We start from the raw sequence: 14765 nt of genomic DNA, 5'->3' as shown, positions 1-14765 counted from the left end.
AGTACCCATGGGGATGCCTATAACTATGTAATGTAAACAAGTCAATTCCCCTCTTATGAAGGATGCACAGGCTTCTCCTCCTTTCCCCTCCAACCACTCAGGCATGAAACACAGAAGTAGTGAGTGGAGGGGGCCTGGATACAGAGGAAATCAGGTTGAGAGATACTGTGTGAGTGGTGGAGTCCTCTGACCTCCTTATTTAAGGCATAGCAGAGTGGGTAAGACGGGAGGCATGGGGGATGGGGTTAGGGGTGTAGGACTTAGGGGGGTGAGGGAGAGGGCAACAGTTGGGGAAGAGGGGGCAGGGAGGAACAGGTTATGGTGTAATTGTAGTGTTTCTGGAGACAGTGGTCTGGAGAAGGGAACGCCTTGGAAGGTGGAAGAGGAAGGCTGGAATATAAGGCCTTGGGGAGGTCAGGGGTACAAATGAGCAAAACAATACCATCTGTACGAAAACAACCATTTCAAACCAAATAGCGTGCTTTATTCAATGTTATACAGTTGACACAGTACAGTACCAGGATAACAACATCACACAAGTCCAAATTCTGACATAATAACACGAGACGTTATTATTCAGACACACTTGAAGCCCATTCATTTAACAACCTGTAACTAAAAATAAAGTCCCTGAATTAGCCTGTCTGTGTGAGTGTCTGTTACTGAACAACCATAAAATTACCTTGTAATAGGAGCCGTGTCATTACGTTGGGAGAACAGTAGCACACGTTGAGGAAACGCTCAGTGATCCTCTCCCCTCTTAGCTCAGGTTTAAGAAGCAGCTAAGCTGACATGTTGATAAAACATAGATCTTTCATCGTGCATCATGTCAGAAACTGTGATCGTTATTGGTATAACTAAGGTACATCAGAGAGTGAGACAAATCTTCTCCTCGGATTAGCTGGAATTTATCCAGAGAAGCGCAGTCCGCACAACAGGGAGGTGAAATGCAATCAACTTTAACTCTTCCAATGAACAGCACACCAAACCGAATCACTGCAGGAGGTGTAGAGGGATGGCACAAATATCTGAGCAGTGTGTGGATTCTTCCTCTTTCCCGCTCTCCTCCTCCCTTTCAAGTCAATGCCAATAACGACTGATCCAGAGTTCAGGGTGTGGAATCATGACTGTGCTGCTCATTCTCCTCTTCTCACTCCTGGAATGCTTTCCATTTTTTCCTTCATCCTGGTGATGATGATGACAAATGTTTAGTACAGGAAAACCCACACAGCCATGTGCTGAGGTAAGCAGGTTAACACTGCCACCACACCTCTCATAGAGATAGGAAGACACAGTCAGGGGTCTGAGTCTAGGTGATTCGGGTCACACGCAGATCCAGGAACAGATGGAGGTGTAATGAGAGCGCTGTGTGTAGATTGGGAATGTGAAGTCTGACGCAGGTCCAAAAACAGCAGGTAGCAGGTACTGTTGGCCATTCCAAACACATGGGCAGTCCAGAGGCCAAGTACTGGGAAGAGAAATCATGGGAGGGAACTGGGCAGGCATGTTCAGAGTGGTGCGCGCGCATGTGTCACAATTGTTAATGTACCTCCTCCATTATTCCTTGTCATCGCTTCATGATGTTGCCGAGACGTACTTTCTTTTCCTGCTCAAACTGCCGGTGGTCAACTCTCTGCAGGAAATTCTTTTTCTCCACATATCTAAAAACCAACAAACACAGAAAATAGAATTACTAACACACACATAAACATCCAGCAGGAGATATTACAAAGCAGGCACGCAAACACACTGCTCCTATAGAACAGCCGTTCTGGGACAAGCATGTTACGCAAGGTCCTGGCTCATTGTTATAGTGAACACCTGATAGTATGTTAGCACTAAGTGCACACACAAAAGTAAATTAGTTGATTGACAACTCTCTGGCTTATTACAAGCATCTTCGTCACACAAATGCAAATTTAGTTATCAATACCTCAGCTATTCAAGTGTCAACTACAACAGTCAACTACAACAGTCAACTACAACAGTCAACTACAACAGTTGACACTTGAATAGCTGAGGTATTGATAACTAAATCTGCATTTGTGTGATGAAGATGAGTGTAATGAATCCCTAGGTGGTAAGACAGAGGGGCTGTAGGTGTCCCCAATGGCTGTTTAACCCTTCTTACCCAGCAGGAGCTAGGAAAGTAGCTCTTCCCATATTCTTTTCCTTTTCCTTCTCTCTCTAAGCACTGCCTCTGCCTAGCACACTAGGATCCATATCTCTACACACAAGGGACAGTTTGAATTAAATACACCACTGTACCCACAGTTATCCTCTAAACCCAAACCCGTTCCCAGAGATAGGAAGAAGCCAGCTCCCTCACGGCTCACACCCACCACTGGTTGTTCTCTGGCCCTAGATCAGAGAGAGGGAGGCCTCATCACTGGCCCCCCAGTCTGTGTGTGACCCCCGTGGGAGAGCCGGCCCAGGGCGTAGCCTGACTATGGGGCTGTCTGGAGCTCCGAGAACAGCTCTGCGGCCTCCCAGTGTGGCCCAGTGGACCGCTTACTGCAGTCTCTTGCCCAGGCCCCTGGCCTCCGAACCCTGTAGACTGACTCCCTCCACACAACCACATCCCTCCCAAAGAGATGGAAAAACACAGGAGAAATTGAGGTACTCGGAGAAAGCAGCAATTTAGCTGTCGGACGGGTTGTATTTCTGAACCTTCTAAACTACGGTCTTTACTTCATCTCACCACTGTCTAGAGAAGCTGAATATAGAGTGAGACGGTCTCCTCTCTCATATCTTATACTGTAACACAGACACAGTGGTGGGTAGTGTGACATCTCTGCCTGCATGGTTATGAGCCTCCTCTACTCTCAGCAGGCAGTGACGGAGTTAATCATCCCAATGTTACTAGGGCTGCTCTTAGCAACGGGCAATGATGTCATGCTAGATTAGCATCCCCAGGGGAGTATGAACCCCCCAAGTGCCTGGCTCTAGTGTAGACAAAAACATGGGATTGGAGAAATGAGAGAGCTAGCTCCCACCTCACACTAAGGAGCGCTGGGTAGCCATGGAGACAGTTGCAAGCTGGGTAATTATAATGACTGGGTAATCGTGATACCCCCAAGACATGCTAACCTCCCCTGCTATTGGTAATGGTGAGAGGTTAGCATGTCTTGGAAGTAGGATCTTTGACCCTCTGTAACTTTCTCACTCATCATTATTAACAATTCATTCATAATTATCCGTAATCATGGTAGCATCCACATTAAATTAATGTAGAAGTGTTTAGGAACATATAATATTCTTATTTATTATATAAAGTGAAAATACATTATTTACCATTCATTATTATTGGGCACAAAAAAATCTGAAACAACCAAAATGAACTGCAAATGCATCCATCAAGTTTGTAGTGTGACAAACTTAATGTAATCTTTAAGTGCTAAGAATATGGGACAAAATACTAAACTTTTGACTACTTTATTTATAAAAATCTTTAATCATTTTGACCCCTATCTTTTTAAGAGAAAAAACTATTACTTGTTAAAATAAATCTCTTTCTCTGAACAATTGTATTAGTATAAAATAATATACACTGAGTGTACAAAACACTAGGAACACCTTCCTAATATTGAGTTGCACCTCCTTTTGCCCTCAGAACAGTCTCAATTCGTCGGGGCATGGACTCTACAAGGTGTCGAAAGCGTTCCACAGGGATGCTGGCACATGTTGACTCCAATGCTTCCCACAGTTGTGTCTAGTTGGTTGGATGTCCTTAAGGTGGTGGACCATTCTTGATACACACGGGAAACTAATGTGAGTGAAAAACACAGCAGCGCTTTAGTTCTTGACACACTCAAACCAGTGAGCCTGGAACCTACTACCATTCCCTGTTCAAAGGCACTTAAATGGTTTGTATAGCCAATTTACCTACATAATCCATGTCACAAGGCTTAAAAATCCTTCTTTAACCTGTCTCCTCCCCTTCACCTACACCAATTGAAGTTGATTTAACAGTAGACATCAATAAGGGATCACAGCTTTCACCTGGTCAGTCTATGTCATGTTCCGAATGTTTTATACACTCAGTGTAATTTCCCCTTTTTTTTGCATACAATATAGCTCTGTATTTGAATTATTTATTTCATAAAATCATTATTGCTCATCTTTATCAACGATGTCAATCATTTCAGACCCCACTGTATATCACCTGACACCTCACAGTCACCATTCAGCAAAATATGGAGACCCTGTTGATGATGTCATGACTTCCCCGTTGGCCTATCTGACAGAATTAGGTCATCTGATTCTGCGCCCATTCTTCCCACCCAATCTACATATGACCACTTTGTAATAATTTGGCATCTTCCATTTCTCCGTTATATGTTCTCCACAAAGCAGGTCACCTTCCTATGGGTGAACACTTGAACTTGGCCTAAATGTGTCAAACGCCTCAAGGTTACTTCAGTTTACAGTGGTAGATGAGACAAGACATATAGCGTGCTGAGTAGTTGTTGTCTACACACATGACTTTTGAGTGCAACACTCCAGAGTTCCCCTCAGGTCTCACTGTCAGTAATGTCGGGCACTGATGTTAGGCCATGTCTGGCTCGTAGTCAGCGTTCCAATTCATTCCAAAGGTGTCCGATAAAGTTAAGGTCAGGGCTCTGTGCAGGCCAGTCACGTTCTTCCACACCGATCTCAACAAACCATTTCTGTATGGACCTAGCTTTGTGCACAGGGGCATTGTCATGCTGAAACAGGAAAGGGCCTTCCCCAAACTGTTGCCACAAAGTTGGAAGCACAGAATAGTCTAGAATGTCATTGCATTAAGATTTCCCTTCACTGGAACTAAGGGGCCTAGCCCAAACCATGAAAAACAGCCCCAGACCATTATTCCTTCCTTAACCACCTCCCACATACTTTTGGTCATGTTTTTATTTGTATTTGTATTTTATTTAACTAGGCAAGTCAGTTAAGAACAAATTCTTATTTACAATGACAGCCTACCCATGCCAAACCCGGACGACGCTGGGCCAATTGTGTGCCGCCCTATGGGACTCCCGAATAACGGCTGGATGTTATATAGGCTAGATGGAGTGTATCTGTTCATATCCAAGGTGGGCAGTGAATATGTACCACTTTAGTGTACAGTAGGTGTCTACCAATAGTCCTGTGGTTGGCTGCCCTGAAACACTCACATGTACAGCAAACACTCACTGCATACAAAAGGAACATAGGGCAAACGCTTCTGTGTATGTGAGTGGTTTCAATAATGTGTCCAAAAAAAGATTTACAACCTGCTCTAGACTGTGTTTTGCCATCTCTGCTCATTAGCTTTCCTGTGACGCAGGAGGAGAAGGGACCAGCAGCCAGGCTGCACGGCTCATCAGTCAGACAAAGATGAGGATGGAGATAAGAGGGGGAGAGAAAGATGGAGGGGGGGCTGTTAAATGATTCATCTGTTCAACAGTAACCTTTTGGAAAGAATAATGCTACTGCAGGGCCTCTGACAGCAGAGGGGAAATCCTGCCTGTGCTGGGAGAGGAAAGGGAGATGGACGCCAGTGGAAGTCATGGGTGTCAGGTGCTGCTGGTATTCTGAGCAGGCATGCAGACAGACTGCTTCATAGCTACAGGTCAGTCAGGGGGATAAGGCTGGACTGCTGCAGAGCTCAGTCAGGAACAACCTGCCTATCATCACAAAGGACTTGTCTATCAGAGATGATCTTTCTGTCTATCCAGAGTCCAACCTGCTAGTGACTACTGTAGATAGATAGAGGCCACTGGTATCAAAGATAGACGTGTGCTGTTGCTCAGGATTAGTAGTAGATAGGATATGGGTCCAGTCCACCAGGATAAGGCTGGTGGGTAGAGGCAGAATACTTTTTAACTGATCTATCAGTTTCCCTGCCTCTCTATGGTGGAGTGGTGTTGCAGAACACTATATGGCTTCGCTGGTACTATTAGAGAGAGACTCACCCTTCTTTGCCTCGGTTGTGGATGGCCAGCTCGTCCCCGATGCCCTCCTCATCTTTGAAGGCGTCCCAGTCCATCTTGGACTTCTCCAACGTGCTCATCTTCTGTTTCTTCCCCCCGAGGCGGTTCAGGATGCTACCCATCCCTGCAGGCCTCTTCACACTGAGGAGGACACATATGGACATTACACACTGACAGAGAATACAGACACAGGGCTGATGAAGCTGGCAATTTTCACCCAGCCTCTTGTTCAGAAAATGGGAGAGAAAAGGGATGATGGAAGTTTCAAGGGAGAGAAATAAATGAAATCACCACAAGCTCTAATGCTCACAATGAAGATAATGGAATAATGGGGCAAGGGAGTGAATGAGCAGAGAGAGATGAGAAAAAAGGAATTGGGGCAGTAGGGAGGAAATAGGGATAGATTTCAGATTATAAAACCTAAAAAAATTAAATTGCAGTTATTCTTCTAGCAGAGTATTTCAGCCCATCAGCTTGTTTCTTTGTGCAGCTGTTTGAACAAAGACATCAGTCCATTTTGAATCAGAAGAAAGTCATCCTGACACTGAGGTTTCGCTTGGCTGCAGTAATGAAATGTTAAACGATGTGTGCTTAGAAATAGCTGAAGACATTAGACTGGCTCTGCTCTCTCTCCACCATAAGGGAGCCTAGCGGGAGGAAGAGGGCCATCAGACATTGGAGGGGGGGACTAGAGGGTGTCAAGGGTCCAAGAATTAGCACTTTCACACTCAGGTGAGTCATAGTACAGGTCCCTTCAAGAGGAACAGACTCAAAATGTTTCATTATTGCTTTCCTCTCTGTGTGTGCATCTGTGTGTGTGTGTGTGTGTGTGTGTGTGTGTGTGTGTGTGTGTGTGTGTGTGTGTGTGTGTGTGTGTGTGTGTGTGTGTGTGTGTGTGTGAGTAAAGACAGGGTGTGTTTAACAAGGGCGTCTCCTATCTCAAGGTTTTTGTGGATCACCAGGAAAGGGAAGTGACACTGAAACGAAGGTCAAGAAAAGATGACATGGCAGCCCACACCGTTCCACACGCACCCATGCACACACCCACCCACACGAACAGCCTCCCGCTCTGAACATGTTGATAACAACCCTGTTAATATAGAGTTCCAGCTCATTCGAAGTGTGTTGCAACAAGCTGCTCGTAATGTAATCGGCCGTAACAGGCTGCTATAAGATGACAAGGCAACGTGAGGACCAACACACACTGGAAAACACATACTAATCAATCCAGCTGGAGGTAGGGCCAACGACAAGCCTGTATCACTAACACACACTCCAATATTGTCAGTATATTGCGATTTAAAGGGCGGTGGTGAATTTACAGGTACAGAAAAAAGGAGGAATGAGAGGAAAAGAGAAATTTCTCTAATCCACACACAGGCAGATACTTCTTGAAGAGAAGCAAGGCTAAAGTCTGCCTGACAGAATGCATTTGCCATCTGTGTCGGCGCTGTCAGCATCGTTCAGAGAGAGGAGCACGGCGTGCAACAGAAACGCGAGGGGGAATTGGACTTTTCTTCTACAATGTTTTGTTTGTCTGTCTTGCTGTGATTCCCTTCAGGAACAGATCCATTTCCTCCAGAATAGCAGAACGCCACACATACACGTCTTATCCTACCAACACGCAACACACCCAAACTCCCCTCACACACACACATATTGCCACACACAGACACACACCTGCTGACTGAACATGTCACATAAGCCCATGATTACAGACATCTTTCTGCCAGCTGTGTCCACTGAGCACTGTTCCCACAGCAGCCTAACATTGGCCAGACTAAACATCCAAACAGCCTAGTAGCCTACACATGCATGCAGCCATGCACATGTACGTAGACACACATAAGTGCATGCATGCACATGCGCTCACACACATACAGATGTAAGATCTTAATTTGACCTATATTGTCACAGCAAAACAATCCTGCAGCAACAGGATTAATCTGCAATGTTGCTTGATAGGTAGTTAGGCTATTAGCTGGCCAATAGTAAGCTATATGAAAGTGCAATACTGTTCATTTAACTGTGTGTTAGTGTGGGTTTTCCTGCGGTGCAGGAAAATTCGCAGCAACAAAAAGGTGATCAAATTAAGATCCTACATTTGTACTTGGCACACATGGACGGAACCACGCACACCTACATATGCACACATCGTTCTATACCTACAAAAACAATAATATCCATTTAGAACACAAGGTACGTTGAGGAAAATTACATGGAGTTAAACAACACAAACAGCTAAATGAATTAAGGTCACAGATCTAATATTGTTTTTCTTTTTGCTCCGATCCAATCCTGGCTCAGCTCCCAAGACAGGCACTGCCAGTGTCCCAATAACTGCACTGCATCATTGGCCTCTGCTAAACACTGGGCTGCTGCTGCCCAGTCATGTGCAAGAAGCCAGCCTCGATGCAGCAAATTGAGCCTCAGCCTCTACAGCAGACTGCTAAAGCACAGAGGTCAATAGAGGTCAGATACACTACACTACTCCAGTGTTGAGATTTCAACATCTGTGTGATTGTGTCAAGGTTTGTGAGCCTCATTTGGGATGGAGAGAGTTATGGAGAAGGATGGAGAGTGAAGGGAAGGAGGGAGAAAGGCAGAGGGATACAGAGCAGTGAAGCAGTTCCTTAGTGAAGAGGCAGGGTAAACCGTGCAGCAATAGGTATACCTGCTCACAAACACACACGACTGTAATCCAGGCTCCAAACTGCTGTGACAGGGGATAAATAGACAATCAGGGCTCAACTGATAGTCATTCCAGCCTGTCCCCGTCCCTGTGTGGTGGGCTGGGGAGGGTCTGGGCAGTGTGCCAGGCTGCAGCACTTAGCTCTCTATGAGCCTGGAGAGAATGTTAAATGCATGTACAAGGTTACAGCACAACCCTCCAGCAGAGAGATAACCCACTGCCCAGGCTGCACGACCTGTTCTAGGAACATACACAAATGGATACATGGACACACACACACACACGTGTGGTCTGGCTGATAGGAGGCCAGCAGTAATCACAGTCCAGTTTATTTGAAGACTGGTGTCTCCCATGACCAGTGCTCCTCTCTATAGCGGTCTCACACACGGACCACTGATAACACACAGAGAATGAAGACAGTACATACACTACACATTCAAAATGGGCATGATGACACACACACACACACACACACACACACACACACACACACACACACACACACACACACACACACACACACACACACACACACACACACACACACACACACACACACACACACACACACACACACACACACACACACCTCTGCAACCTTAGTGGAGGAAGGAGGAGAAGAGAAAAAAGGTGAAGGGAGGAGCGGGGTGCTAAGAGCCCCTGCAAACAGACAGAAGGACTGTCATGGCCATCTCACTGAAGACCTCTCTCTCTGTCAGGAAACAGCTGTCATAAAGGCTCCTTACAACAAACCCGCTCTCTATTCTTCTACTGTTGCCTCAAAAGGAAATACATTCCTCACCCCGGCCTCCCCACCACATTACATTGTGCTGCACAAGGAATGTGTCCCCTTCACAGGGAGGGCTGCCAAAGTGGGACTGACCCCAAGCTTTACCCATAATAACAAATAAATGGACCACTAAGATGGATTCTTGATGTACTGTCAACAATGGGTTCTGATAGTTAGTTAGTCGATCGGCTGCTATGCACTGTTACACTACAGACCAGGTCAAATCCTTTTCTCTGTGGACCTCAACCTTCACTTCTCTGTCCCGTTAGTGCCCCGTCTCTGTCCCGTCTGTCTTATATGTACTGTGAGGTCTGTCTGACCAAGATATATCAGGGTATAAACATGGAGGAATTTCACTTTAAAATCGGCAACATTATATTCCAATTGGTTGGACTCTGTGTGTGCATGCGTTGGCTACATGGAGAAGCATGGCTAGAGTCCAACCAAATGGAATATAACATTGCGGATAAAGTTCGGAATGACACAATTTCATGTGTACAACACCCAAAACCTGTATGACTATACTGAGAGCCTTTCTAAAAGGACGTACAGCGCCTTCAGAAAGTATTCACACCACTTGACTTTTTCACATTTTGTTGTGTTACAGCTTGAATTAAAAACTGTATTACATTCAGATTTGTTTGTGTGACTGTGTCACTGGCTTACACACAATACCGCATGATATCAAAGTGGAATTATGTTTATTTTTTTACAAATCAATAAAAAATTAAAATCTGAAATGTCTTGAGTCAATAAGTATTCAACTCCTTTGTCATGGCAAGCCTAAATAAGTTCAGGAGTAGAAATTTGCTTAAAAAGTCACATAAGTTGCATGGACTCACTCTGTGTGCAATAATAGTGTTTAACATGTTTTTTGAATGACTACCTCATCTCTGTACCCCACACATATTATCTGTAAAGTCCCACAGTCGAGCAGTGAATTTCAAACACGGATTCAACCACAAAGACCAGGGAGGTTTTCTAATGGCTCGCAAAAAAGGGAACTTATTGGTAGATGGGTCAAATAAAATAAAAAGCAGACATTGAATATCCCTTTGGGCATGGTGAAGTTATTAAACCCAATTTTGGCTGATGTATCAATATAACCAGTCACTACAAAGATAAAGGTGTCCTTCCTAAGTCAATTGTCAAAGAGGAAGAATACTGCTCAGGGATTTCACCATGGGGCTAATGATGAGTTTAAAACAGTTCCAGAGTTTAATGGTTGTGGTAGGAGAAAACTGAGGACGGAGCAACAAAATGTACACATGACCAAAAGTATGTGAACACCTGCTAGTCAAACATCTTATTCGAAAATCATGGGCATTAATATGGAGTCGGTCCCCCCTTTGCTGCTATAACAGTCTCCACTTTTCTGGGAAGGCTTTCCACTAGATGTTGGAACATTACTGCAGGAACTTGCTTCTATTCAGCCACAATAGCATTGGTGAGGTCGGGCACTGATGTTGGGCGATTAGGACCGCAGTCGGCGTTCCAATTCATCCCAAGGTGTCCGATGGGGTTAAGGTCAGGGCTCTGTGCAGGCCAGTCAAGTTCTTCCACACTGAACACGGCAAGTCATTTCCATCTGGACCTTGCTTTGTGCAAGGGGGCATTGCCATGATAAGACAGGAAAGGGCCTTCCCCAAACTGTTAGCACAAAGCACAGAACCGTCTATGTTATTGTATGCTGTAGCATTAAGATTTTCCTTCACTGGAACTAAGGGGCCTAGCTGGAACCATGAAAAGCAGCCCCAGACCATTATTCCTCCTTCACTAAACTTTACAGTTGGCACTATGCATTGGGGCAGGTAACGTTCTCCTGGCATCCGTCAAACCCAGATTAGTCCGTCGGACTCCCAAATGTTGAAGCTAGATTCATCACTACAGAGAACGCCTTTCCACTGCTCCAGAGTCCAATGGTGGCAAGCTTTACACCACTCCAGCCGACGCTTGGCATTGCGCATGGTGATCTTAGGCTTGTGTGCATGGTGATCTTAGGCTTGTGTGCGGCTGCTCGGCCATGGAAACCCGTTTCATGAGGCTCCTGATGAACAGTTCTTGAGCTGACGTTGCTTCAGCACTCGGCGGTCCTGTTCTGTGAGTTTGTGTGGCCTACCATTTCCCGGCTGAGCCGTTGTTGCTCCTAGACGTTGCCACTTCACAATAACAGCACTTACAGTTGACAGGGGCAGCTCTAACAGGGCAGAAATTTGACAAACTGACTTGTTGGAAAGGGGGCATCCTATGACGATGCTGCGTTGAAAGTCACTGAGCTCTTCAGAAAGGCCATTCTACTGCCCATGTTTGTCAATGAAGATTGCATGACTGTGTGCTCGATTTTATATACCTGTCAGCAATGGGTGTGGCTGAAATAGCCGAATCCACTAATTTGAAGTGGTGTCCACATACTTTTGTATATATAGTGTAGTTACTCCACAATCCTAACCTAAATGACAGAGTGAAAAGTAGGAAGCCTGTACATAATAAAAATATGACAAAAGATTCACCCTGTTTGCATTAAGGCACTAAAGTAAAATAATTAAACTTAATGTCCTGAATACAAAGCGTTATGTTTGGGGCAAATCCAGGGGAGCAAGTCAGAGGAAAGAGCAGTTCTGTTATGCATCACAATGGTCCAATATAATCCAATCATAATAAATGTTTAACAAAAGCAAACCATTAGCTAGTGTCCAGTGATAGGGTATGCATTATGTGATTATGAGTGTGTTTGGGCACCAGAGAGTGACAATAGAGTACGTTTAATCGTATTTGCTAAAGGCTTTATTCAAACGCAGGCTTGACAGTTTGAATAGAGACCTTTAAAAGGAGGCCAATTGGCTACCCATCCTGACTAAAATAAAATAAGCCCATACAATCCAACTATTGAGCAAAAAACAGCAGTAGCAGTACCTCGAGCCCCACAGTACAGTCCCTCTGTGGCGCAAGACTCTCTCTCTCTCTCAAAGTATACATATTTAAAAATAAAATAAATATATATATGTATACATAAATGGTGGGACCAACAGCAATAATAATAGTAGTAGTGGACATGGGATTACCATTAACAACAATATTAATCAGAACAACAATACATTAAAGCAATGGTAGTAGACCAGTGTCAACATGACTGAGAAGACACATGACCTGGTATGAAAGAAAAAACAAAACAAGATGGGAAATATTATCAACATTACTTTGCACTTTTCACTGGCTGTCCGGTTGTGGCAGGAGGACACATATTTGGCTGCCAAAACTGCACATTTTGACTTTTCACCCAATAAATATTTGATTTTATAGTTTCAAATTCTTTGTATTGAATTATAATTTTAGGAAAGAAATATTCTCTTAGGTCTGAGTATTTGTCACAGTGTAATAGGAAATGCAGCTCTGTCTCTACCTCTCCCCTGGAGCAGAGTGAGCACAGCCTGTCCTCTCTGGGCAGCCAGGTTTGTCTGTGACGACCGGTCTCTATAGCCAAACTGTGCTCCCTGAGTCTGTACCTAGTCAATGTTTTCCTCAGTTTTCTATTAGTCACAGTGGTCAGATTGTCCGCCACCATGTACTGTCTGTTTAGAGCCAAATAGCATCGAAGTGTACTTTGATTTTTTGTGGTGTCTTTCCAATAGGTGATATATTTTTCTTTTGTGATGATTTGGTTGGGCCAGAATTTCTGAGGGCTGTCCTGAGGCTCTATGGGGTTGGTTTGGGTTGGTGAACTGAGCCTCAGAACCAGCTGGCTGAGGGGACTCTTCTCTTGTTTCATCTCTTGACACTGTAGAGCTGTGTGATGGAATGTTTTGGGGTCACTTGTTTTTAGATGGTTGTAAAATTTGATGGCTCTTTTTTCTATTCGAATGAGGAGGGGGTATTGGCCCAATTCTGCCCTACATGCGTTATTTTGAGTTTTTCTTTGTACCTGCAATACAGTCTTGCAAAACTCTGCATGCAGTATTTCAATTGGATGTTTGTCCCATTTGGTAAATTCATTATTAGAGAGTGGACCCCATACTTCACTGCCATATAGAGCAATTGGTTCTATAACTGATTGAAACATTTTGAGCCAGATTCTAATTGGAATTTCGATTTTGATGTTCCTTTTAATGGCATAGAATGCTCTTCTTGCTTTGTCTCTCAGCTCATACACAGCCATGTGAAAGCTACCTGTGTTGCTGATATTTAGTCCGAGATATGTGTAGTTTTTGGTGTGTTCTAATAGAACTGTGTCCAAATAGAATTTATATTTGTCATCCTTATTTCCGGACCTTTTTTGGAATATCATTATATTTGTTTTTTTTAGGTTAACGGACAGAGCGCAGGTCTGATAGAACCTGTGAAGACGATCTAGGTGCTGCTGTAACCCCTCTTTAGTGGGAGACAGCAACACCAGGTCATCTGCGTACAGCAGACACTTGATTTCAGTGTTGTGTAGGGTGATACCAGGTGCTGCCGATTCTTCTAATGTTTTTGCCAATTCATTAATGTAGATGTTAAATAGTGTTGGACTTATTGGGCAGCCCTGTTTCACTCCCCGCCCCTGAGAGAAGAAGTCTGTTTGCTTGTTGCCAATTTTAACCGTACATTTGTTTTTAGTGTACATTGATTTAATAACATCATATGTTTTCCCTCCAATACCACTTTCTATTAGTTTATAAAAAAGACCTTCGTGCCAAATTGAATCAAATGCTTTCTTGAAATCTACAAAACGCGAGTAGATTTTGCTTTTGTTTTGGTTAACTTGTTTATCAATTAGACTGTGGAGGGTGTAAATGTGGTCTGTTGTACGAGAATTTTTTAGAAATCCAATCTGGCTTCTGCTCAGGACGTTGTGTTCGTCAAGGAAATGATGTAGTCTGCTATTTATAATACTGCAGAGAATTTCCCCCAAGTTGCTCTTAACGCAAATTCCTCTGTAATTATTTGTGTCAAATTTGTCTCCATTTTTATAGATTGGTGTGATCAATCCCTGGTTCCAAATATCGGGGAAAATACCTGCAGTGAGGATAATGTTGAAGAGTTTGAGTATAGCCAATTTGAATTTGTGGTCTGTATATTTGATCATTTCATTTAAAATACCATCAGCACCACAGGCCTTTTTGGGTTGGAGAGTGCATAGTTTTTCCAATAATTATTCTTCTGTAATTGGGGTATCCACAGGATTCTGATAGTCTTTGACTGCTAATTTAAGGATTTGTAATTTTTCTTGTATATCTTTTTGTTCTATTGCTGTAGTCTCTCTCTCTCTCTGCCCTGCCCTCCCCAGCCCTGAGTGAGTGAAAGCTCTAGGTTAGGGTGGAGGGGCTGTGGAGATAAAAAGCCTTTTACACTG

The 14765-nt window shown here is 44.0% G+C and overlaps 1 protein-coding gene across 2 annotated transcripts in view; it reads right to left on the bottom strand.

The window, feature by feature from the left end:
- Positions 1-462: 462 nt before the first annotated feature.
- Positions 463-14765, bottom strand: part of cfdp1 (craniofacial development protein 1) — a 45887-nt gene continuing 31584 nt past the window's right edge. For both annotated transcript variants that reach the window (XM_055940277.1, XM_055940278.1), the window contains 2 exons: positions 5937-6095; positions 463-1661 (listed from right to left, as the gene is read on the bottom strand). In XM_055940277.1, coding sequence (XP_055796252.1) covers positions 1568-1661; positions 5937-6095 — 253 coding nt within the window. In that variant the 3' untranslated portion in view covers positions 463-1567. The remainder of the gene's footprint in view (positions 1662-5936; positions 6096-14765) is intronic.

This window comes from Salvelinus fontinalis, chromosome 12 (genome assembly GCF_029448725.1).
Source record: "Salvelinus fontinalis isolate EN_2023a chromosome 12, ASM2944872v1, whole genome shotgun sequence".
In the NCBI taxonomy this organism is placed as follows: Eukaryota; Metazoa; Chordata; class Actinopteri; order Salmoniformes; family Salmonidae; genus Salvelinus; species Salvelinus fontinalis.
This window is presented reverse-complemented; position numbering and strand designations above follow the sequence as displayed.